Source organism: Canis lupus, chromosome 23 (assembly GCF_011100685.1).
Source record: "Canis lupus familiaris isolate Mischka breed German Shepherd chromosome 23, alternate assembly UU_Cfam_GSD_1.0, whole genome shotgun sequence".
Lineage (NCBI taxonomy): Eukaryota > Metazoa > Chordata > Mammalia > Carnivora > Canidae > Canis > Canis lupus.
The window spans coordinates 46315056-46341772 of NC_049244.1; the positions used below are offsets into that span (position 1 = coordinate 46315056).

At 38.7% G+C, this 26717-nt stretch overlaps 2 protein-coding genes across 7 annotated transcripts in view; one reads left to right on the top strand and one right to left on the bottom strand.

The window, feature by feature from the left end:
* Positions 1 to 26717, top strand: part of MED12L (mediator complex subunit 12L) — a 319956-nt gene that overhangs the window by 91197 nt on the left and 202042 nt on the right. For 4 of the 6 annotated variants that reach the window (XM_038571215.1, XM_038571217.1, XM_038571216.1 and 1 more), the window contains exons 11-15: positions 1768 to 1899; positions 4528 to 4654; positions 6110 to 6324; positions 7613 to 7717; positions 8604 to 8780. In XM_038571215.1, coding sequence (XP_038427143.1) covers positions 1768 to 1899; positions 4528 to 4654; positions 6110 to 6324; positions 7613 to 7717; positions 8604 to 8780 — 756 coding nt within the window. The remainder of the gene's footprint in view (positions 1 to 1767; positions 1900 to 4527; positions 4655 to 6109; positions 6325 to 7612; positions 7718 to 8603; positions 8781 to 26717) is intronic. The other 2 variants (XM_038571219.1, XM_038571220.1) reach the window with 1 other exon arrangement.
* Positions 12810 to 13986, bottom strand: GPR171 (G protein-coupled receptor 171). The gene has a single exon (XM_038571231.1). It carries the CDS (start codon positions 13973 to 13975, stop codon positions 13016 to 13018), a length of 960 nt encoding a protein of 319 aa, XP_038427159.1. The 5' UTR covers positions 13976 to 13986; the 3' UTR covers positions 12810 to 13015.

Consider the following 26717-nt stretch of genomic DNA (forward strand, 5'->3'; position numbering starts at 1 on the left):
CCTGCATGGAGCCTGCTTCTCCCTCTGCCTGTGTCTCTGCCTCTCTCTCTCCTCTCTGTGTATTCTCATGAATAAATAAATAAAATCTTAAAAAAAAAAAACTGATGGTAGTATTTTCAGGGTAACTTTCTTTGTTCTCTACAATCTAAGTCTAAGCATGTGATGCTTCACTGAATTGACTTTTATATTTTTACTTTTCTCTGGATTTATTTGAATCCAGGCAAACATTCCTTCTAGTTCGCTTTCTTTTTTAAATGTTATATTCAACCTTTATATATTTTAATTGAATTATTTCTCTTAATTTAAATTAAGAGACCCAGAGATGCTTTTGAGATCTGCCCTAGATAACATTTCTTTGTTATGAGTCAACATGTGTTCAGCCAGATTTTGGGTAGGATGACTAAGAATCTTGGAATAGAGTGATTTTCATGATCTAGATTATTTGCTAGTATGTACAAGCTGATCAGGGATTCTTATCCTAGGATTCCTGGGTGTCTTCTCAGAGTCTGTGAACCTTCTTAAAAGTTGTCATAGATTTATGTGTATATATCTGCATATTTTTCCTGGGAGTGTGTTTACAAGGATTATAATCACAATTGAGCTGTGGATTCTAAAAAGTTAGGGACTTCTTCGAATAGCATATAAATACAACAATACTGTGAATTATCCAGTTCTTCTGGCGTAGTGTTTATACACTTGGACAGATATCAAAAACTTGTGATTGATGTTGCATTGGTTGGCTTGGTTACATAAAAGGATGGTTTCTCCCATGACTTCCCTCCTCCTACCTGTCCCTAATTCATGTCACTTGGGTTCCTGTGACCTTTCTTTGACCCCTCTGATCCTCAGTCTGTGGTTCCCATTTCTAGGCCGTGGCAGCTACAGCTTATAGTTCTGATGGCAGTGCTGAGCCCTACATAGGCCCAGGATATATTGTCCTCTGTTAACTGTGTCTGCTTTTAATTTTTTTTTTGTTTTTTTGATGCTTGGTTGCCATTTTTCATGTTTGTTGTTTCTAATGCAGTGAGTCTTTGGTCAGTATTCTAGCTTCCTCTCCAGTTCCCTTCAGTTTCCTGTTGGGCAACTTGATAACCTGGCAAGTTAAGGATTAGGTAGTAAACAAGGCTGGAGTGTGAGAGTGTGAGGGGGTCAACAGTGGAGTGAGGGCTTGGGATAGGTAACAGCACTTCTGGATATTCAGTGGTCAGTTTCCCTTTCTCTTGGCTTTATCAACATCAGTTGAGTTCTGGAGGATCAGTGAGATTGAGTGATGATTCTATGTAAATGAAGGCATGTACAAAGGAGACTCTCATTCCCTTGAAATTGTCATAGATTGAGCTGTTCTAGTAAGTGATTTCTCCTTGTTACTTCTAGTGTTACTCTTTATACTTCAATTAAAAAAGATTAGGGAACATTTTCTAAAATAAGCTATAATAGGGGGCACCTGGGTGGCTCAGCGGTTGAGCGTCTGCCTTCGGCTCAGGGCATGATCCCGAGGTCCTGGGATCAAGCCGCACATCCCGTTCTCTGCAGGGAGCCTGCTTCTCCCTCTGCCTGTGTCTGCCTCTCTCTCTGTGTCTCTTATGAATTAAAAAAAAAAAAAATCTTTAAAACATTAAATAAATAAAATAACTATAATAGAATATAAGAAAGCTCAATTAAAGAAAGCTTTAAAAGCTTTAAACATTACATCACTTGCTTCCTCTCATTGGGTGAATACTTCATTTGACATTTGACATGGCTGGTACCTATTTCTCTCGGTTGTAGGTCGCTCCCAATGATGAAGCTGTGGTGACGCTGCTGTGTGAATGGGCGGTGAGCTGCAAACGGTCAGGCAAGCACAGGGCCATGGCGGTGGCAAAACTCTTGGAGAAGAGGCAAGCGGAAATCGAGGCAGAGGTAGGTTCAGTTTTCTTTCTGCTGTCGAACACCATCATTTAAAAATAACTGTTTTGGAGAGGATTCTTTTTCCTTACTCATTATGCTATTTTTTTTTTTCTTCTTTAAGGAAAAATGTACAAATTCACAGAAGGACGACATATAAGATCGTTCTAAGTTGATGAAGCCAATAATTTATATTCTGGACTAATTTAAAATTGTATCTTTTAAAATAGAACTTTCACATCTGATTTAGAACAAAGACCTCTCCTTATATGAGGTTGAAACACATGCACATATATATGTTTTGTATTATATACATTTAATATGTACACACACCCACGGAAATGTATATAATATAAAACAACTTTTTGAATTTTAAAGCTACATAATTTTTAGTGGATGTGGAAGTATTTTCTTGAGGCAGTTCTGATTTTGAGATTACTAATACCAATGTATTAGTTTTGAGATTGTGTACTGGCCCCAGATAGAGCATTTAAAGCCGTGGAAGTAGATCATAAAGGAAAAGAAAAAAACCCAAAGCTAACTTGATAAACAATAGCTTTTGTTGGAGGGAAAATTTTTAAGTTAGCCTCCTTATCTGCCCATAAGATCCAGAGGGATGGCCAGGAGAAGGGGTGTGTGTGGTGTGACCGGCCCACCCTCACCCTCACTCAGGACCTGCTGCAGGGCCCTCTCTTCTCTGCTCCCTTGCTTGTCTTTTGCTTTGCTCTTCACAGCACCCAGAGCAGTTTTTTCAGACTGGAAACAGATCATGTTGTCCCCTTCCTCAGACCCCTGATGGCTCCTTGCTGTGTCCACAGAGTCTTGCATGGGCCTCCCTGGCCTGGCTTTCCCTCCTCATCTCATGTATTTCTCCCGTGGGTCACAGTCGCAGCCACCTTGGCCCTCCTGTGCCTTCAGCACACCACACCAGTGTCTGCCTTTGGGACCTTTGTCTTGCTGTTTCCTTTTGGGTGTTTCTTTACATGGCCAGTTCCCTTCTGCCATTCTTATTTTAGGAAGTGTGTCTTTCTAGCATTTGTAGCTCAACATATGTCACCTCCTCAGGAAGATCCTCCATCACCCACCCTTCAGGCACTCTTTCTCACATCACTCTGTTTTACCCTCCTTGTTGGCTTACTGTTTACTGCCTGCCTACCACCCTCTGGAGCTTAAGCGTGACAACAGGGACCTCATCTACCCTTTTGAGTGTTGTCTTTGGCACCCAGAACAGTGCTCAGTGCATAGTTGATGCTCAGAAAATGTTGTATGAGTAGATGAGGACATAGCTGGTTCTCTCTTATTGAAAATAGTGTGTCCTGTGAAGCTCTTAAAAAATAAAATAGGAAGAACATGTCCATAGACCTCTCTCTCTCCCCTCCTGTTGGGAAAATACTGTTCACCAAATAAAAAGAATCACATTGTTCAGGTTGGGGCTTGAAGATACTGGGTTAAGTGAAGTGTGAAACACATGGCCCATTTACAGTGTGTAGATTAGGAAAGGTGTTTCATTGCCCTTTTTTTTTTTCTCTTTCTTCTGTGAGTAGATAGATTATTCTACAGTGAATTGCGGTGATCAGACTTCAGTAACCAAAGTTGAATTTCTCAAATTTTGTTGCTCCTTCTGGGTTGTTGTGTCTCATGGGCATCCCTTCCTCCAGTGTGCTCTAGGATGCATCCGTGGACCCACACACAGTCACTTTCAGAAGAGGCACACGCAGATTATTTTGTAATTTTAATAGGTGTGAATGTGTCCACGTCTAAAAAACTTATTCTCTCAGAGATGTTTAAGGTAATTGATTGCTGTCGAACATCACCATTTTCAAAATTTGACCTTCACAAAGAGAGGATGGATTAGGGAAATAATATCTTAATGTAGTAATTAATATATTAGTATTAAAGAATAGATCATGAAAATGAGAAGGTCAAAAGGATATTAAGGGTTCTGAGGGCTTTTGTTTTGTGGTCTTCTAGTAAGTTCTATCTTGAATGCAGGAGGTAAGCAGCTTCTCTAGATGTGTTTCATGAACTGTGCAGACTCCACAGGTTCTGAGAGATCTTAATTGGTGAAGTATGATGAGTGAAAGAATCTTATCAGAGGAATAATGTTAGCTTTCTCATTCAACACCACATTTCCCAGTGCTCCCTGCACATACTCTTAAATACACTCATCTCGTAAAAACACACACACACACAAAATCAAACTCAATAATAGCATGTCCAAATATTTCTCAGGGGAAGTATATCCAGTTAAACATGAGCTATTAAAAATTGAAGACAAAAAAAAGACAACCTCAAATTATTTTTATCAATTTTAGCATAGGGATAAGGAGTAGTTTGTCGTACTATGCTGTGTATTCAGTGGCTAGTTATAACGTGTGGTGCAGAGTTTATAATTCACATGAATGGTGTTTTTCATGGATGTCCTTTGAAATCATTTGAATGGTTCTGGGATAGTTTCCCCTAACTTTCAGAAATTATATGATTGATAGCATGTGATGCATAGCGGAGAAGTACAGAAATCTCAATTAATTTTGCATGTTTTCCCAGAGAATTTAAATGTCCATAAATTACTAACAAATTCATGATCCACTGTGCCTTCATTGCCCCCTATAATTAACTCTGCTTGTTTATTTTTGATCTTAGAGATGTGGTGAATCAGAGGTATTAGATGAGAAGGAGTCCATTTCTTCAGCCTCTCTTGCTGGATCTAGTTTGCCTGTTTTCCAGAATGTTCTTCTAAGGTTTTTAGATACACAAGCCCCCTCCTTATGTAAGTAAAGTTCTTTGCTTCTTCTAGATCTTAAATAAGAGATTGGAGCTAATTTTCCTTCTTTGCTTCCTTACTTGCATCTTAGTCAAAAGTTCCTGGCGCTGGATATAATGTACATTTTACTGAGCAAAATTTTGTTGCATGTTTTTAATGGAGATTTCTGTGCAATTCAAAGATCCGGTAACATTCAAAGACTTCAAAATTTTCAGAGTTTTAAAATTTTAGAAATAAGCCGTCTCATTCTCTACTATTTGATGGTCTAGTCTTCCCTTTCTAGATCTTTCTTAACTGAAAGACAGGAGCTAAGGTCCTGGGATGTTTCACTATCTAATCACTGTTGTGATTAGGAATTTTCTCTTTTTCGACTGGTTTCAAAATTCTCATTTTCTAAATTCTGATAAGGGGGGGAAATCAAAAGTAGTTTACAACCAGGTCCTTGATGCAAGGAAATGTGCAGATGCTTGGCTGCTTGCCTACACTATATGGGATATTCTTTGATCTCCCATTCTTTTGTCTTTTTCTAGTGGGGTTGTTTGTGGGGGAGTCGAGGGTTTGGGGATTATAAGCCCAATGGGTTTATATTGTAAATTGACACTTAAAAAAATCATTTAGGGGGTGCTTGGGTGGCTCGGTTGGGTGTCTGCTCTTGGCTGAGGTCATAATCCCAGGGTCTTGGAATCGAGGCTGTCATTGGGCTCCCTGCTCAGTGGGGAGTGTGCTTCTCCCTCCCCTTGCCTGTGCTCAGTTACTCAAACAAATAAATAAAATCTAAAAAAAAAAAAAAAAAATTAAAATCATGTATGTGTAGTTAGTGGTCTTGATCTTATTCTGAGGCTTTCGTGTGATAAAGTACAGTAGGGAGGATCTTAGGGTAGAGAGTGCTAAAACAACAGAAAAATGGCATAAAGTGAAAAGTGATAGAAAGGGGAGAAAACTGAATGGAGGGGGCAGGAGGGACAGGTTTGTTGTGAAGAAGGAAGTAAAGCAGCAGGAAATAGTACTGCTTCTGATAACTCTAAGAAGGGCCTCGTTTGGGGTTGAATGATGCTCTTGGGTGAGGTTCCTTTAGTTACTTGATAGCTGTTCTGGGCTAGGGAGAGAGTAAGAGCTGGAGCCACACAGGTGGTTGGAAGGTAGGGAGCTGTAGCGAAACATGGAAGAGGAAACGGGAAATTGCAGGGACAGAAGAGATCATAGAGAATAGAAAATAGATCGTCAGGAGTGGAAGTTAGCTACTCTAACTCCTCTTGTATTTCTGGAGGAGGAGAGGCCAACTTCCCTCGGAGCAGGGAACCCAATGTGGGGCTCAATCCCAGCACCCTGAGATCATCACCTGAGCTCAAAGCATACTTCAACTGACCGAGTCACCCAGGTGTCCCTCGTTAGCCTTCTCATTTGGTGTTTTTTTTTTCTACTGGGTCAAGGGACCTGAAATCTTGATTTGTTTCTTGATAGCGGATCCAAACAGTGAATGTGAAAAGGTGGAATTTGTGAATCTGGTGCTGCTCTTTTGTGAGTTCATCCGACACGATGTCTTTTCTCATGATGCATACATGTGCACCCTCATATCTCGAGGAGACTTGTCAGTCACTGCCTCGACCCGACCTCGGTCTCCAGCAGGAGAAAATGTGGATGAACACTACCCAAAGGATCATGACATGAAAATGGAGGTATGGCCCTGGGAATGGTGCCCCAGCCTTGAAAACAACGCTCAGCTGGGAAACCACTTTGAGAAGGATTATTTGGTGGTGGAAGGGTGATCACATTCTAGTTGTTTTCTCCTGTTACAGAACTTGTTCATCTCTATTTCTTACTTAGCAAAAAACATTTGGACAATAATTTATACACTCCAGAATATTCTTTTGGATACTCTAAAACTACTAATGAATAGATTTGACAGTCCATAACTTTTTTTACTGGATAGGAATGACATGCTTCTGATTTTAGTATTTCTAATTTCCACTTTTTCTTTATTGTGCCTTAAAATCAGCCTAGTTTTGGCCTAAGGTCCTGTTCTAAGGAACATCTTTTCCCCAATTCATTCATTGCTTCTGTTTTTCCTCCAAAATGGGAAATTCTGTTTTGATCATAACATAATATTTTCCTTCCAATTAATGAAAACTTAAATGTTGTGGAATCACTCTTTTCAACAAATTATTTTATGCTGTATGACTTTATAATTTTCTGCCAATTTCTAGTGTTTTGGACATTGTTCCAGATACTTAAAGAAGTTTTCAAGGCAGAAAGCATGAAGGTGGGAAAGGGAAAGAGTAGAAAATGGTGAGAGATTGTGGCAGTTCCTTAAAATCAAGCCTCATACTGGTTCTGTAAGAGCCTAAGCATACACCGTGATGATATTTTTTAAAACACTGGTTATCCTTGTAATTGAAAAATCTGACAATATTAATTGCATGTGTAGATTCAGTTTGTGCTCTTAAGATTTAGTGATTAAATGGTGCAGGAATTAAAAATTATTTCCTTAATGTAAATACTGTTGTTTCCAAATTTGCCTACAGAAGTCGTCCTAAAAGGCTAAAAACTAAAGTTGCTTTATGTGTTTATGCTTTTTCTTTGTTTCTGTTGTTTCTTTTCTATTCTTGGATATCTTGGTATCTTCTTTTTTGGGCTTATTCTGAGATTTCTATAAGGAAAGATTGTAAGCGCGTGACTGGGAATGGTATAAAGGAGGGACATTATGGCCAGTTCGTTTTTAATCAGGAATTTTGTGAGCTCTTTCTTCCAAGTATCATGGAAGTTAAATCTTACGAGGATAAAGAATGTGACTCTGCAAAGGAAGTGCATGTCTTAAAGCTTCTTCTCTTTTTTGGGGGGAAATACAGATACTAGGGAGAGAAAAGACCTAGGGTGGTTTAAAACATCACTGTCATATTTTAGCTTCAATTTTTTTAATGAACTACAAAATTTACAGTGTCACTTTCTTTCTCTGGCAATTATTAGGAACAGACTATCATGGCGCATATGGGCATTGACTCAGGAACTACTAATATTTTTGATGAAGTAGACAAGAATGACTTTAAAACTGACTTTGGTTCGGAATTTCCAGTAGGTTCAACTTTCAAATTCTTATTGAACTAATTAATCCCTCTTCCCTACCCTTATCCCAGCTTGTCTCCTCCATCCTACTGTTCCTTGCCCCGTGTACTGGAATGACTCGTGTACTTGTGATGTAAATGTGATCCTGCCATATTCCTTTCTGGGGAACAGTTATTCATCTTGTACAATTGTCTCATTTCAGTTCATCTGAGGTTTTGGTTGCATTGCCTCTTTTGTAAATTAGAACACTCCTGTCCTCCTAGTTGACTGTCTGTGACTCTTTTGTTCATTTTGAGACCATCATCTCTCAGGAATACATGAATAGAGTATTTTCATCATGACAGTCCATGTGGATTTGCTATGTAGGTGTTCAGTTTCTAAATAATAGCTCTCGTGACTCTGGACTTGTTACACTTTTTCTACTTTTTCTCAGTATAAGTATAGTATTTTCTTCCTTATGGATCTCAGTGAGGTGCTTTATAAAAAATATACTGTTTGGGATACTGACTAAAATTTTTATATCTGTTACTTATTAGTTTTATTAATTATTTCTGTGTGTATGTTTTTGTAGGAAATGTAGCCCTATGAGGAAACACTTAACCTATGAGTCTGATGTTGTCTCTGGTCCTCTGGGAAGTATAACTTTGCACAATTCTTACATGTGTTTGGTTGTCATTTTCTCCTCTCCAAAATGAGAGATGATAATGGTAGCTTCCTGCTGATCTGAATATGAGTTTTGTGGAAATTAACAAAATTTCTTTGTATAGTTTCTAAGTGTTTAAGGAAAAGATAGTGTACGAGTGTCTTGTGTGTTTGAAGTTCTAGTATGTGGTACTGTGTTTTGGTGTTGCGCTCTTTCATTTACAATCTCTAACATTTGTTTTACATGACTTAGATTTTTTCTCCCATGCCTGGAGAGTCCTGTGAGAATGCCAACCCTTCCTTGGGCAGAAGAATGTCGGTTAATGGTGAGAAGTTGCTTAAGAGAGAAAAACCCAGGGAGCTAATTTTTCCATCTAATTATGACCTCCTGCGACACCTGCAGTATGCAACACATTTTCCCATACCTCTGGTAAGTCATTGCTTGGATCAGTTGACAATCTGATTCTTTCATTATGGGATCATTAATGGTCGACTGTTCTACTACTTACTTGCCTGAGTAATACATATGAAAGCAGGTGACTTTTTCATTTACTGCTTCTTTTGTTATAATTATGATCGTATAGCATATGCACAGTTGTAGTTCAAATTTGTGATGTGATACTACTGGCTAGCTAGATTTATTGGAATTTTCTAGATGAGTATCCTTTTATCAAGAGCATTTGAAACTCATTTATGGAGTAGCTTTTATGTGCACTGTCTTATGATAGGTACTTTTGGTATGAATGAGAATTTTGGGGCACAGGAAAGATGAATAAGATAGGAGGGAGACAAATATAAAATGGTATGCACTAAAATAAATGCAATAATTGAGTAAAAACCCAAGTGACCGCTGGAAGGTGGTGAATCATTCCTTTGACATTCCCGGTCTCTTCCACTCTCAATAAAAATTTGAGGGAAGAGAGAGCATCTGATTGAGAAATTGGTTAAGGCTTCATAGAGAAGGTTGTATATGACATGGACTTGGGATTTTAATTTGATGAATTTAAGAATTGACCAGCATATGAAAAATACTTACCAGGAAATTCAGTTTTTGACTCATAACCAGTGACATGCTTTTTACTACAGGGAAACAAAATTGGTTTTTGGGTATTAATGACAATTCGACCAAAATCTGTAAATGTGTTTATATTTTTAGGTTTACTATCTTTTTTTCCTAGAATTTTAGGAGAAATTTTAATGAGCCATTTTTTGTTGTTGTTGTTGAACACATTATTATTACTTTAACAGCAGTATAATTGTAAGGTATGTATACGTTCTGGATATCTTTGAGGAGTTTTGATCTGCAAACTAGATATTTTCTAAATTTTCAAGTTTTGTTGTTATTTTGGAACTTTCAAAATCACTGTACCCATGTTTTTTTTTTTTTATTTTTTTGTGTGTGTGTGTGTGTTTGTTTTTGCTTTTTTTACAATTAAGAATCTTGCTTATCACTGGCTGAATACGTTTTTTAGCTTTACCCTGTACATATCACTCATTTCCAACATAATGGAATAATCCCACTGTGTATTTTGGGCAACAGAAAGGGTGGTCTGATACATTAGAGATGTGTCCTGAAGAATTTATGGATGAACTATTATAATGTCTGGAATTAGTTTTAAAATAGTTGGAGTCAAAAGTAGGAGGAGGCGGGATATTGAAGTCTGGAGTTTAGTTCATAGTTAATGCACCAGTGTTGATTTCCTGCTTTTGGCAAATGTATCATGGTGGTGTGTAAGGCATTAACATTAGGGCAGACTGGATGGAAAGGTACATGGGAACTTTCTGTACTATCTATGTACCTTTTCTGTAAATCTTAAAGTATTCCAAAATAAAAAGTTAATTTAAATAAAAAAGAGAGGGGTAATAAAGCAAATATGGCAAAATGTTGAATATGGTTGGAATTGGTTGAGGATTCTGTGTTCCTCTCTTGGGTTAGCAGAGCTTTGCTGGGTACCCTCTTCCATGTCTTCGTGTGCAGGGTACCACCCGAGCATGGGCTTCATTAGTCTATTGTTTATGCAGTCCTGGGCTACACAGTCATTCCCAGCATGTGACATTCTAAGAGGAAGGAGCATGAATGATTTCCAGGGATTAAGTCTCTCATGGTGGATTATGACTTAACTGTAAGGCGATCATAGGACAAGTGCTAGAAAATTGATGTTGTAGGATACAATTTTTTTTTTTTTAATCATGAGAGACACAGAGAGAGAGAGAAGCAGAGGCACAGGCAGAGGGAGAAGCAGGCCCCATGCAGGGAGCCTGACGTGGAACTCCAAACTGGGTCTCCAGGATCATGCCCTGGGCCAGAGGCAGTGCTAAACTGCTGAGCCACCCAGGCTGCCCAGGATACAATTTTTTAATAACCTTCTATCATCAGTTGTCCTAGGCCTCCCTTTACTGTGTCACTTAAAATAAAACATCAGTAAGGGGAAAATGAATGTATATACTAAAAAAACATTGACAATAGGAATGCTGTAGAGAGTCTGGTTCTCTTCCTTAATCAAAAGGGAAAATTTTACTAACTTATGCATGTGAGAAGATAAAAATATTTAAACCCAACCCCCCTGACTTCCAGTCTTAAAGATGTAGTAGCCCTACTGATGAAGACTAATGGGGAGAAAACTAATGGGGACTTGAACAAAAGATTCAGGAAAAGAAACTAGTAGTTTGACATATGCTCATATGAATCCTATCTTGATCTGCCAGTCAGTAAAAACATGTTAGACCATCAGCAAGCACAGGTTCTAGTGTGCCCACGTTCCAGCTGCCTGTAGGTGTACCCTTTACACCGGGTCAGATACATGATGCTGAGGGGAGCTCTTGTCATGACCTCTAGCGAGCTGGAATCTGTCTGATACTTAGCATGCTAGAAGTGTGATAGACACTTTTTTGGGTGCATGTTCTCATATATTACTCGGGATATTGAAATTGTACACTGGAATTGTTTTGGGTTCATCTCGGTTACAGAACTAAAAATGGTTCTGGAATCCATATGGAATCTGGAATTCCATTTCTGGAATCAAACTTGTTTTGTTAGCTTCCAGGAATACCATTTCTTTCTTTCTTTCTTTGTTGTTTCTTTCTTTCTTTTTTTTTTTTTTAACACAAATGGGAAAGTTTATTAAAGTGAAGTGTCTACTCTTGAGCTATGAGAGTGGGCGAGCTGGAGAGAGTGAGAGCACGAGCTACCAGGAGCACCATTTCTTCATCTCTGCCGCTAATGCAAATGTATTGCCAATTGTTGTAATACAGGCTTTTGCTATTGAAATGAGAAAACCCCACAAAGTCTCAGGTATGGTTATCTAGACTTTTCAGTCTTCTTTTTCATAAGTAAGTCTTTTATTTAATACCCTCTACTGAATCTTCTCTGCATTACTGGCAGTAGAGAGAATTTGATCTAAGGGTTGTGACCCTGAGAGCTGGAGTGACTCCAGCCTCAGCCGTGGTGCCAATCAATCCAGCAGGTGCTGTGTTCCTTACGGGCCTTGCTATGTGTATTTGGCATTTCTATTTTAACGCCATTTGATAAGTGCTGTTTTTTCTGTACCTTTGATGTGAGTTTCTAGTTCCAAAACAGTAGTTTCGGCAGTCAATATAGTTCAGCAACTTGCTTGAAAATGTTGTGGGGTCTATTTCACATTATTACAAAATAAGAGCACTGGATTTGTCATTACTTACAGTAGAAGGTCTTTATTTATAACCTACTGATAGAATATAAGTATATAAAGTACATTAAAAACTACCCATGTATTTCCAAGCCTTTTTATTTTAGTTTCTTACTTGTTTGAGATTTTATATTTTTATTCATGAGAGACACAGAGAAAGGCAGAGACCCAGGCAGAGGGAGAAGCAGGCTCCTAGTGTGGGACTCGATCTGGGATCACGCCCTCAGACAAAGGCAGATGCTCAACCACTGAGCTACCCAGGCATCCCTCCAAGCCTTTTTAGAAGTAAACAGTTTGTTACTGTGTTAGAAAACAATTAAGGATTAAAAATTGGAGTAGTGAGCTGAAAGGTTACCATCTTTGAAATGGTGGATTAAAAAATAAATCAGGCACGGGTGGTTTCATTTAAAAATCAGCTGGACTTTTTTTGGTATGATCTAAATGATTATTTTTATTTTTTAAAGATTTTATTATTTATTCATGACAGACGCAGAGGGGCAGAGACATAGGCAGAGAGAGAAGCAGGCTCCCTGTGGGGAGCCCAATGTGGGACACGATCCCAGGGCCCTGGGATCGCGCCCTGAGCTGACGGCAGGTGCTCAACCACTGAGCCACCCAGGTGCCCCTGATCTAAATGGTTTTAAATTGTGATGCTGAAGGGCTTTCTGGTACTTTACAAGAGATTATTTTACATATTTGTGTCAAGAAGTCAGTTCCTGGTATTTAAACAAACACTTCATGAATGCCTCTGAGTCTGTCATAAAACACCTTTGGATTTCAAGGATGATGTTTACATTGGTTCAACAGGATCTTTTTTTTTTTTTTTCTTTTGGTTTTTTTGTACAAATATTTGAGTTTAGGATTATTAACAACCACAAGAGTACTGCTTGACTTACATTCTCAGTAAACCAGGCCACATATGCTAGCTGTATTTTACTAAGGCACTTTTCTCTCTTTCCTAGTACTTATGGTCTTACTTAGCAGTGAGAAATCCCACATTTTATGCACTGTTTTCACCATTTGATTTTTCTTTTGGAGCCTTGGTCTCCTTACGTGAAGCAAAAGTCTTGGTAACTTTTAAGCGGAATGCTTTTGAGAGATGATAGTACAGGATAGGATCAAAACAGAGGTTTGACACAGCCAGGAGCAGTGTGGCCTCTTTGGCTTTGAAGAGTGAAATCCTGGTTGGGCAATCAGATATTACCTCTGTTTGGCTCAGAGTGTATGGGATTCGGACAATGTGATACGGGACAAAACATATGATATAGCCCGTAGTCACTAAAAGTATGTTGATGAGGGCTTTTTTCACATATGGATAATTTTCATTATCTTTGTTTCTGTAGAGTTGTCGGATGACAAGACAGTTAGATATTAAGATGATGACTGAGAAATTTAAAAATATCGCTACACATATGAAATTTGTCAGCAGGTGCCAGTTTCTGCCAAACTCCTTTTTGAATTCCATGCATCCTACATTTGGCCTCTCCTTGATGTCTTTGATGGGGATAATCATGTTGGGCACCATTATAAGAAGGACCATCAGCCACACCACGGTCGATATCATTTTGGCAAATCCAGGTTCTTGTATCCGATAAACCTTGGAGTTGTAGGTCAACTGAAGACAGCGATCAATGCTGACAAATGCTAAGAAGATAATCGATAAGTACATATTAATGTACATGAGGCAGGCTGTCACTTGGCAGTGGAAGATCTTCAGCTTCCAGGGTGCCACTCCCAGGTCGACAACGATTTTCACTGGTAATGCCAGGGTGAGCAGGAAATCGGCTGTCAGCAAATTGATCAAGTATATGCTCACACACCTGTGATTTGTCTTGTTTTGTACGAAAGCCCAAGTTGCAAATCCGCTCCCAATAATTCCAACAAGGAAAACTAAATAAAAAAAATATGTGAATGGCTCCAGGTTTGTATAAACTGGGCAGAAGGTAGAACTGTTTGTCATCTTGAGGGGATGACTCTATTCCCCCCCTAAAAAAAAAAAAAAAAAAAAAAAAAAATCCAAAGAATCTGTTTAAAAAAAGGGGGTAGGAGAAAGAGGTTAGTAATTAAAATTGGAAATTATTTTCTTTAAAAACATCTGCACTCACAATAACCAGGTCACGATTTTTCTAATTCTTAGATAGAATTTTATTGGTGAACAGATGGTATGGACTGGTGGGAACATCATAGGTTGTGAGGAAGCCTGGGTTTTCCAATGATCTGATTTCGTGATTTTGGAAAATCCCATATATAGGTTTGCTTCTAGAAGGGATATTTTCAACATCACACTTTTGTGTTCTGATAGCTCTTTTGTTATCAGTTGGGTTGGAAGTTAGTTTGCAGAGGAGATAAATGAACTGAAATTCTGAGAAACAGAGAGGAAATGAGGGTAATTTGGTTTGTTTGTGGCTGAGCCCATGAAGTTTCAGGGAGGCTTCCTGGCTTGCTGTTTTCATAGATTGAAAGAGCTCCTCATGCTGGAGGAACCCAGGCTGACAGGGCAGGTAACCGGTGACAGAAAATTGTCCTGTGATCTAGAAGAAGTTATTTTAAAAGTAGGCCCTTTGTTATGTCATGTACTAGAACATGTTCATAATCACAATTGCATCTCATTTTTCTTTTTTAGCAGAAAGAGTTGAAGGCTTAGAATCTGGTCTTAGAATTGGTGCTTACTCCTTCCTTTTCCTCCTTCCCTTTTCCCAGTGACTTAGGCCTGGGATGTCCAGTATGTGGCCACAGATGACTATTGAGCATGGGGCCAGCCCAAACTGACATGTGCTGTAAATGCAAGATACACACCAGATTTTAAATGTTTAATATTTTAAATACCAGGTTTTAAAGGTTTAAAATATTATATTAAAAATACGAGCAGTAAAAGTGCACTATTTTATACAAATAGTGCAATTAGTAAAGTATCTTTTATATTCAGCATATGTTGAAATGGTATTTTTGATACAGTAGGTTAAATATATGATTAAATATATTTTAAATATATAATTAAAATTAATTTCTCCTGTTTCTTTTTGCTTTTTCAAATGCAGCTCCTGCATAATTTTAAAGTGCCTTTGTGGTTTGTGTTGTATTTCTGTTAAAAAATGCTTGTATAGATGTTTCTATGTCAGGTCAGTGGTTTTGCGAAATTTGACCACAAATGTATTTAAAGGCTTCTAGAACGAGAATATATGATCGTTGGTTACAAAATTCTCAAACAGAAGCTCAGTTGTGTTAGTATGAAAATATCTAACTATAATACTTATTTTCTTTCACTGTAGGTTTTGTGACAGTTAAGGCCAGAAGTATAAGACATATCTTTAGAACCATTGTGATTGACACTGATAATCCTGTCATGTTCCCTTCAAATCTGGGACATAAGTATAAGTTAAACCAGTTGGGCTTCATTTGCTCTCTTTGACTTGGTTCAAACTAATGCTCATAGGGCCACAGGTACATCTTTCTGGTGCTGCTTCTTGGTGTGCACCCTCCTCATACATATTAAACACATTCCTTTTGTTTTAAAGACCAGAAGATTTTGTGTTTTAGCAGAAAAAAAACTGATTTATGCTTCTTAAAAATAGCAAATCTTAAGTATAGTGGCTAAAAAGGACAAATAAGCCCATTCTCAGAAACCATCCTTTAGGGACGCCTGAGTGGCTCAGCAGATGAGTTGTGATCCCACGGTCCCAGGATCGAGTCTCACATCGGGCTCCTCACAGAGACCTTCTCCCTCTGCCTCTCTCTGTGTGTCTCTCATGAATAAATAAATAGAATCTTAAAAAAAAAAAAAAAAAAAAAGAAAGAAACCTCCCTTTAAAAGTAAACCAACAACAAAGATTTATGAAGCCTTTCTGATCCTTAATTCTCCAGATTATTTAATGATCCCCTCTGTACACCTTGGGATGAACAATACAAGCAGATTGATAAAGCAGATGTATATAAAACTTTATAAATTCAAGTGTTAAGAGGCACCTGGATGGCTCAGTGGCAGTTTCTGCCTTCAGCTGGGGTCGTGATCCCAGGGTCCTGGGATTGAGTCCCACATATTAGGCTCCCTATGAGGAACCTGCTTCTCCCTCTGCCTGTGTCTCTGCCTCTCTCTTTGTGTGTCTCGTGAATAAGTATAAATTCAAGTGTTATTTGAAAAAAGGATACACGTTCCCTCCTCTTTCCCTACTTGAGATAGGACTTTAGGGTTCATGCATAATTTGTTCTGCACTAAACTCAGTGAAAATTGAGTACTTACTCTGGCACTGTGCTAAGTACTTTACATGTGCTTATTTAACCTTTCATCATTCCTACCATGTAGATGTTCCTATCCCTACTTTGCAGATGAGAAAACTGGTGCAACGAGATGATATAGTAACACCCAAGGTTATATAGTTGTTAAATTATCCTGAGCCAGGATCCCAGCTCAGACATTTAGATCTTAGAAGGTATGTTCAAAAGCACTCTAGAACTCTGTCTCCATAATAGTAATAATGCTGATGGTGATGATGATCATTATTATTATTATAGCAGCCAGCCTTACTAAGTGCTTACTATGTGGTAGGAGCGATATTCTAGGGAATTTTCATATAAGAGAGCGGAAATATATTAGTTCTTAAGTTTGCCTCTGAATACTAATGAAGGAAGTTCAGATTTCAAGTATTTTGATGTTACTTTTTACCATAGATCTGTTTAAAAACCAAATCTAGGTTCTGTCTTTTAAATGTAAACCTCCCTACTTCAAAAGTTCCTGTGACCTAGTTGCTTCAAACCAGCCCTACTGTCTTTATCTCAGTTCCTGGATTGGTGGTATCTCTACTCTGGTGTGAGCTGCTCCTTGCTGCCTTTGTACTTCTGCTTGTGATAAAATTTGGGGAATCATAGGACTTTAAGAATGGAGGGAACCTTTACTGATAGCATCTTGTCCAAGTCTCAGATCAGTTGAGAAGACTGAAGTCTGGCATTTGGATGTTGCTCAAGATTTTCCAGCTTGTAAGAGCAGGCCAGCATCTGACTGACCCTTTTGATCATTTTCTAGGCCTTCTGCCCTTATTCTTTCTATATCTAAATCCCTCCTATCTTAAAATGCCTGGAATATGCCCTTTGTGTCTGAGGTCTACTCCAGGCTTCATTGACTTCTTAGGATTTGTTTTTCAGTAGTAACCGTTTATTTGAACCTTGGCTTTCTGACCATCCTTTTCTTCTCTGATCCTTGTCTCTGTGTCCTACCTTTGCTCTTTGTTCCTTTACCAGATGTTAGGGTTTTGCCTTACAGTCTTGTATTTCAAATGTTATTTGAAAATAGTTAACATAATACTGTGTGTGTGTTTTTTTTAAGTGCTCCTGTTGCTCATATAATTAAACAATAAAGTCTCATTTTATAGATGAATGTATGGTAAAGAGGAGGATTAGAAAATTATTTGTTTTGGGACACGTGGGTGGCTCAGGGGTTGAGCGTCTACCTTTGACTCAGTTCGTGATCCTGGGGTCCTGGCTCAGGTCATGATCCCGAGGTCCTGGGATCGAGTCCTGCTTCAGGCTCCCTGATGGGAGCCTGCTTCTCCCTCTGCTTGTGTCTCTGCCCCTCTCTGTGTCTCTCATGAATAAATAAGTAAAATCTTAAAAAAAAGAAAATGATTTGTTTTGATCAATTAATATTCTAACTAGAACTGGCCATATGTACCACTTATAGGTAATTTATTTAAAAATAATTATAGCGTAACTATCTGATGATGCTTTACAATCCTGTAGTGCCTCACACTTACTTTTCATGAACCTCAGTCTAGATTGCAATGAAAAACAAGTCTCTTCACTTAAAATTTTTGGTATGTCGATTAGAGGTTGAATTATACTATAATAGCATTCTGTGTCGTCTCTCACAAATTTGAAAACCAAGTGCTTGATAAATATTTTGTCAAGTAATTATTTAGCCTGTGGAAATTTGAGGTACTCAGAGGTGTTACAGCAAAAATCTAGAAAAGATTTCAAGTGTCTCTTGTTTGGACAGAGTGTCCGTTGTTTAGAAAATTATTATTATTATTATTATTATTATTATTATTTTTTTTTTATGAAAGTCACAATAGAAAGTTCTTGAAAGGGACGCCTGGGTGGCTCAGTGGTTGAGCTTTTGCCTTTAGCTCAGGTCGTGATCCCAGGGTCCTGAGATCGAGTCCCACATCAGGCTCCCTAGGGAGCCTGCTTCTCCCTCTGCCTGTGACTCTGTCTCTCTCTCTGTCTCTTGTGAATAAATAAATAAATAAATCTTAAAAAGAAAAAAACCCTTTGAAATTACCTATCATAGTGTTTGCAGTGGGAAGTCATTTCAAGATCTGTTGTGGCCTGCTATAATGCAACAGGGTGTTTATCCATCCTATTATAAAATATAAAATTGAGTTCTTGAATAGTTATGCTCACCTATAAGTGTTCAGTCTTGTATAAATTTTTTTTTTTTAATTGAGAGGGATGGAAGGGGTCATCAGATAGAAGAAACTTATAGAGTAGTTCATAGCAAGAATCTACTTAGAGTTTAATAATTGATGCCCTCTTACACAGCGGCCTTATTACACGTTGGCATTTCCAATTTACATGTTTTAAACACTGAACATCATAGCTTCCCCTTCCATCAAAAGATATTTAAATACATCAAGTACTTTAAGAGGACCTACCTGGGGGTATATTCTCTGAGCCACCGTGGGCTTGCTGCAAATCTTCAGAAAAGCATGAGCTGTCCTCCTGGCCTCAGCAGTAGCAGTAGCAATAGCAGCTCCATCGCATGAATGTTGGCTATACTAAAAATTTCCTTTCCTTTTCGTGTGGTTTTAAAGTGTTGCATATTGACGTAGATGAAACTGTGGTTTCTAAGTAGTTTAACTGTATGAAAGTCTCCCGAAGAGGTTCAATTTTGTGTGTGCTTTCATTTGTGTATTCTTTTAGAGGAAAAAATTTTATTGTCCATTGTAATACCCAGCATCTTCTTTTTCAAGCATCCAAGATATATTTTTCTCATAATGATTTTAAAAAACATCATTTCTTGTGCCTTGAAAAAGGATTATGAGTTAAATATATTAGGTCTTTAAGCAAAATTTCTTTAGTATACATACCGATACACATCCCCCTTTTGAAGCTATAATTAAAGCAGTTGTTACAGTTTGGATTCTGCTGAGACATCTATCAATAAAAACAAAAGATGTGATTGTACATAGTCTGGTAAAGTTCATGTTTTATTTATCTTTAATATTCATCGTGGAAGAATTTGGAAGTAGAAACAGAAGAAGAAAATTACATGCACAGAGATAATTACTGTTAACAGTTTTGGTACATAAATTGACACATACATGGATTTTGGCACAAATTTAAAATTTTTTCCATGTGTATACACACCCATTTAAAATGTCAATATATTGTGTAGTCGTAATTTTTTCATTCAAGGATATATTGGATCTATTTTTCTAAGTAGGCCTGCCATGAGCATTTGTCAATTTGGCCCAAATAGCTTAAGGAATTGAGACAAGTATTTAGTAATTAATAGATTATATGTAAAAGGACCCTCCACTGGGTATTTCTCATGTGTTTAAAACGTTTGGGTTAATGCTCATTCTGCCTGTGGTGAGCACATGTTTACTGAGTGTCCGAGTGGAGCTCAGCATGGTGAGGGACCTAATAAAGTCACTGTAGCTCATCCACATCATCAGTTGGCTTTGTTAAGTTTTCTTTCTTGTATAAGAGTAGCTTTTATGAAAGAGGATATGAGCTCATGTCTTAACCATATTTTCTGGAGTCCTAAGTCTGCTACTCCAGAGTTGATTTGTGAGTGCAAAACCATTTCTTGAGGTCATTTAGGGCCCTATTTATAGTGGTGCTTCATTGGTTGGGTAGGTACTTAGGTTTCATCTCTTTTTCTCCTGATAATCCGTAATCAGTTTTCCAGATAATAATTAAAAAAAAAAAAAAAAAAAAGAAGCCTCTCCAGAATCCAAAATGAATCCGTTTGGTATTGGACTTTTAAGAAGAAAAATCTCTCAAAAAACTAGATGAGATGTGTTCATTGTTGCTGGACACGACTCAATGAAAAATACACTCCCAAAAAGATGTACTTACAGGTAGTCAAGTAAGTGAGAAGTTATGCTTGGGGTTTATATTCGGTAGGGAACAGAGAGGGTGGGATGGAGAGAATTTGGTGAGATGGAGCTAGCTGACCGTTGAGTGGTGAATGGTTGGTTCTAACATGATTTGCAGGAAAACTGGAATGAAAGGTTTTTGATAGTATAGTTTGTTTTTTCTTTTTTTTAGGTAGGCATATCTATATGTTTACTTCCTTGTCCTCTTTGGGGGTCTACTCAGACAGAATTAAGTACATTCAAATATTCTTAAAAAATCCACCGTGGCCACAGTTTTTGTGTCTGGATTGCCAGATATAAAAGAGCTGAAGTACCCTCATTCTCAGTGTTCCATTTCCTTTTTGGAATGGTGAGAAACCAATCTTTTAATAGTGAAACTGAACCACGTTCTTCCTTTTGAGAATGAGCTTGAAGGCAATCTGATAGTTTGTGGAAGTTTACTCAGAGTGAAAATATACTTTTTGGGGGTTACTATCCCTGTTTTTGCTTTTAACATGAATTCCATTTGAAATTTCCAAAAGTCACATCTTTATCTGTTTCATTAAGGACAGATGTTTTTCAGAGTGTATTCTGTTAGTGTTCTGGGAAATTACATGTCATCACTAACACAGTATTTCAAAAACCCAAGTGGGAAGAAGTGAGGTGAAGTTGTTTTTCCTTTACCTTGGTCATGGCAATGCTTCTAAAGAAATGACGTACTTGTTACTTTAATGGATATTTTGCTTGTTTTTAGTAAAAATTGAAGCAAAATTGCCCTGTGAATTGACAAAATCTTACTGTAGTTAAATCTTCTGTGCACACAAATCCTCCTTTTGTTTTTGTTGAACACAAATACCAAAGAGTATTTCAGTAGAAGTGTCATTTTTTTTTTATGTTTAACATTTTTAAAATTTGTTTTTTTTTAAGAGCACAGTAGCCCTTCAGAGCTAATAAGGCATGGGAAAATGAATTTTGGAGTAGGTAGCCAGTGCCACAGCCAGATGTGGGTCTGGAGAACTCATTTTCTTTAAGGAAATCCACACGATTAGAGTCCTCTCTTTACAAATGGGGAGACTGAGGTCTTGTCCAAAGCTACACAGTTGGACTACAGTGACCTGCCACTTCATTATGCTGCTTAAAATGGAAGTGGTAGGTGGAAAGAGGAGTTGCAGAGGAGGCCTGGCCGGTCCACCCAGCCACCCCCTGCCCTACTGCCCTGCCTTTGTTTGAATTCCAGTGCCCGGAGCAGGGGAACCGTGTGCTACTGTGCCCACGCTTCTCACAGAGTTGGCAACTCAGGATGCTCCCAACTCAAAATAGTTTGCATCCTGAAGCTTTTTTTTTTTTTTTTTTAAATGATCTTTGAGTAGGGAGCTATTCCTTGGTTAAGAAATGCTGGTGATCAAGACAGTTCTCCAGCTGTGTGTGTGTGTGTGTGTGTGTGTGTGTGTGTGTGGCTTTTTGTCTGCCGTTTCCCTGGGACCACTGTGTTTTAGGTGTTCACATTTTGAAAAATTTTTAAAGCGCATCATCCCTTTTCCCCACCCGGATTAATCCAAAGACTTTTTTTCCCCTGACTCTCTGAGACTGGCAGCTTCAGATCTGAGAGCGACAGGTGTGATTAGACAAGAGTCCTTTTAAAGTGAGGCACAGACAGGAGAGCTTCCAGGATGTTGCTTTTTCGGCGGCATCACTTAAACACTGTCTCAGTTTTCCCTTTTTAGTGAAACAGGGAGTAAAAAGGTGGATATGTTTTGAAGGCAAAAGTGTTTTTGCGTATCCTTGGAATGTGAACTCGATTGTAAGAGTGGCCGAGTATATTCATTCCCCTTGCCTGTCCTTTTGCTTTTCTGCCCTTTTATTGACTGTACAGTGTTACTGGGTCAACATGCAGTTCATTTTACCTTTCAGTTGTGAGATCTAACTGTGCTGTTTGATTGATGGCTATGAAATAGTACGGGAAATCCCTAAGAAAGAACTTTTAAAGGTTATCTTGTTTCTTTTTAGTCACTAAAGTTCATATATATATATTTTTCCTCTTGAATGGTTATGGTCCATTTCTCAAGAAGTGGTGAGTAACACATGTTCAAAGCTCAGGATAGAGTTAGGAAGTCTGTTGCTACTTTCTAGGAGAAGGTTCTCTGGAGAAATTAACCCTGTCCTTTGCCATGCAGGGCTTTGTGTTTTGACCAAGTATTTTACGAAAATTTTAACACGTTTATTGATTGTAAGCTGGCTCCTTAGCTCCCAGCTGGAGAATATTTTTGTTACTGTTTAGAAGGTGTCAGTGTAACCATCTATGGGTGTATACTTGGGTTGCTTTCTACTTGGCAAATGCAAATAATGCTGCAGTAAGCACAGGGTGCATGCATACCTTTTCTTTTTTTTTTTTTTAATTAATTTATTTATATGAGAGACACAGAGAGAGAGGCAGAGACACAGGCAGAGGGAGAAGCAGGCTCCCCACAGGAAGCTGCATGTGGGACTCGATCCCAGGACTCCAGGATCACACCCTGAGCAGAAGGCAGATGCTCAACCGCTGAGCCACCCAGGCGTCCCGCATATATACCTTTTCAAATGAGTGTTTTCATTTTCTTTGAGTAAGTGCCCAGGACTGGAATGACTGGATCATATGGTATTTTATTTTTAATATTCTTTTAAAGATTTATTTTACTGAGAGAGAGAGAGAGAGAGAGAGAGAGAGAGAGAGAGAAAGGGAGCAGGAGAGCTAGAGGACGACCCTGAGATCATGACCTGAGACATAGGAAGAGTTGAATGCTTAACTGATGGAGCCACCCAGGTGCCTCCTCTATTTTTAATTTTTCTTTTTTCTTTTTTTTTTTTTTTTAAAGATTTTGTTTATTTGTTAGAGAGGCAGAGACACAGGCAGAGGGAAAAGCAGGCTCCATGCAGGGAGACCGTTGTGGGACTTGATACCGGGACTCCAGGATCACGCCCTGGACCCAAGGCTAGCACTAAACTGCTGAGCCACCCAGGGATCCCTATTTTTAATTTTTTAAGGAACTTCGGTACCGTTTTTCACAGTTTGGCTGCATCGCCCGTGCACAAGTGTTCCTTTTTCTCCACATCATTGCCGGCGCTTGTTATTTCTTCTCTACAGTAGCCGTTCTGACAGGTGTAGGGTCATATGCTCTAGTGGTTTTGATTTGCATTTCCCTGATGATGAGGGATGTTGAACATGTGTCTGTTGGCCATCTGTGGTCTTCTTTGGAAAAATATCTGTTCAATCCTCTCCCCATTTTTTGATCATATTCTTTGTTTTTCTAGTGTTGAGGGTTTTTTTTATAGGTTTTTTTTTTTTAAGATTTTATTTATTTATTCATAGAGACAGAGAGAGAGAGAGAGAGAGAGAGAGAGAGAGAGGCAGAGACACAGGCAGAGGGAGAAGCAGGCTCCGTGCAGGGGAGAGAGAGAGAGAGAGAGAGAGAGAGAGGCAGAGACACAGGCAGAGGGAGAAGCAGGCTCCGTGCAGGGAGCCTGATGTGGGACTCGATCCCAGGACTCCAGGATCATGCCCTGGGCCAAAGGCAGTGCTAAACTGCTGAGCTACCCGGCTGCCCTCTAGTGTTGAGTTTTATAAGCTCTTTATATATATATATTTGAATACGAATTGTTTTTTGCACACATTGTTTGCAAATATCTTCTCCCATTCAGTAGATTGCCTTTGGTTTGTTGATGATTCTTTTCTCTGCGCAATAATGAGAATATTCTGAATGTAACTTTGTAAACACTTATTTTAAATAGCATTGGTGGAAGTCCTGGTTTCCCTATTAAAAAAATAGCATTTTCCCTTTTAATTTGCCTAAGTACTTTCATAGTATCAACCAGATAAGAAAATACATTTGGTCATGGCATTGCAAGTTTTTTATTTTTTTAATAGTGGCCTTTTTTTTTTTTTTTAAACTAGGAGATGAATTTAATAAGGAGTTGAAATTGGCATTTCATTTACAAACAAAATGAGGCTTAACTTCTCATTTTAGTCAGTAAATATCAGAGCTAGTGCTCCTTCCGAAAGCTGCGGTGTAAGAAGTAGAAAGTAAATAATTAACAGCTTGAAAAAGCTCCCAGTTAAATGTAGAGAATCGTTTAGTTTGGAAAGGAGATTATCCAATTATTTTTAAGTAGTGTGAAGTATTGTGTGGAGATGATGAGAACCACATTTCAGTGTCCTTTTATGTCAGGAGATGGAATGATAGGAAAGTCAGCCCGTAGGTCTTTATCATGCTCTTTGGAGGAAGATTTAGCAGTTATACCAGTAACCTAGGATTTGGGAGGGAAGCAGGAAGTAGTAGTATAACTCTGGGCTTCCACTGGCTTACTGATACCATGTGGGTTGCGGCTGGTGACATCTGGGGACTGGAAATAGAACAAGATGATCCTGGGTTCAGAGTCTTCTATTTCAGGTCCTTAAAGGAGTGAAGATAAATTTTGGGAAGTGGGTTTTTTATTTTTTATTTTTATTTTTTCGATTTATTTATTTATTTATTTTTTGGGGAAGTGGGTTGAGGTGGGTTATGGAGGAAATCTTAACTATGACCATGGGCGAAGTCAGACTTACACAATGCAGTGCATTCAAAAAGTAGCAAGTAGTCTTAGTCAGTGAAAATACTTTTCAAATATTTTATTGTTGTTGAGATGGGTTTATTTCTATAGTACCTCTTTTCGTGCTTGTACTCCCACTTCTGTTGTGGGTGGGAGACATAGAAATGACATAGCTTCTTCCTATTTTCTGTCAACCCTGAAACTGCATTGGAGTGCACCTGGGAAAAAGGAAGTTTTCCAGGTCCTGCTTTTTTTTATTTTTATTTTTTTTAAGATTTCATTTTTTATTTGAGAGAGAGCACAAGTAGGGGGAGTAGCAGAGGGAGAGGAAGAAGCAGGCTATGTGTGAAGCAGGAAGCCTGACAGGCTTGATCCCAGGATCCTGGGATCAAGACCTGAACTGAAGGCAGACGCTTAACTGACTGAGCCACCTAGGGCCCCTTTCCAGGTCCTTTCCAGCTCCTTCTGTAGAGAAAGCTGTAGTGCAAGTTCTAAAGTGCTCAGAGTACCCTGGGTGGCTTATAAACTCAGGTGCCTATGGTGGAAAAGAAGGCATGATGATATGCACGGTTGTAAGAAACAATAGAAAACAAGAAAAGCTGGGGGTAATAGTGAGTTGAGGGCTGCTGCTTCCCCAAGTGAGGCCGGCAGGCCCTTAGCTACAGCCAGTTGTTTCCCCATGTTTTTAATAGTTGGGGCAACGATGAAAAGAAAGAAACATGCCTTGTGAATAGAATAGCATGTGCCACTAGCTGCTTTGCAACATGTGGACTGCAGAAATCTAATAGGAAGGTGTTCAAAGGGGGCTCTTTACTATGACTAGAAGTCCCTCATAAATAGGAATTCTTGCATTTTAACCAAACTGTGATTCCATTTTGAAGGGTAATTGACTCAGCTACCTATACGGAATATTCTAAAGTAGTTGTTTTTTTTTGTTTTTTTTTGTTTTTTTTCTTTTTAAATAAAAGAAACAGTTGTGATAAGAATCAAGAAACAGAGAGATCATAATCCTACAAGATTACACATGGACTGCCCACTGAGATGCATGAATCTCACAGTGGTTGTTTACAAAGACTGCCTGCAGCGAGTGCTGCTCATATTTAGGTGATCTGCCCAGCAGCCTCCATACTCTTTTCCCAGCTGTAAAAACGAGACTCTCCCTTTGAGAAATTCAGTTTCCCCGGTTCTTGTCCATTAGGCTCTCACGGTGTCCAGTCTGCCTCTAATACCAGGGTCAGGCCATAATTGGCAACCAGCATGTCCGAGTCTGCTGAGCACAGGTTGAGATGCAACATGAGACCAGATGACCCAGTGAGATCTGAGTTCCCGGTTTCTGAAGACATTCTCTGGAGGACTGACTGTGAAGATTTAAGGTCTGGAAGTGCTGCTTTCTTTTTGCTACCATGAAAAGAGTATCCACAGCTTCCTATGAGCGGAAACTACTATCATGAAAGGTGGCTGGAAAAATTGTACAAACTCAGCTTGCCTTACATCAGCTGAGGCCCTATATCAGCCCTTAAATTAAGCCATACCTACAACTTGGAACATTTAGGTCTGTCAGCCAGTAAATCTCTTTTCATTGCAATTTTAGTTGTATTTTTTTTGTTACCTGCAAATTAAACAATTCTGATACATTGGCTTCACCTGGAACATTAACCTAGAAATTCTAGAAAACACCCTTACACTAAGTTCTGTTTCTCCTCGATGAGGGTAGTAAAGTATGTGCCATTCCCTTTCTATTCTGTCCCTAACCTCATTGCTGTTATTTATACCCTTTGACTCTGGACAAAAATAAGAAGAGAAATAGTATCTTCATTAATAGAGAAAATATCTGTGACATCAGACCATCCCCCCAGAATGACAGGAGACTTCCTTCTGGGTAAACCACACTGTGAGGTTTGTGGGGGGTGGGGTTAGGAGAGAACTGGTGTGGTGTGGTCTTCAACGGTAAAAGCTGTTACTCCCTTTTGCTCACCAATTCTCTGCCAGATAACCAGTGACATGCAAATTATCTTTCCATGACAGGACATCCCCACAAAAGAACCACTTTAACAGCGAGGCTTT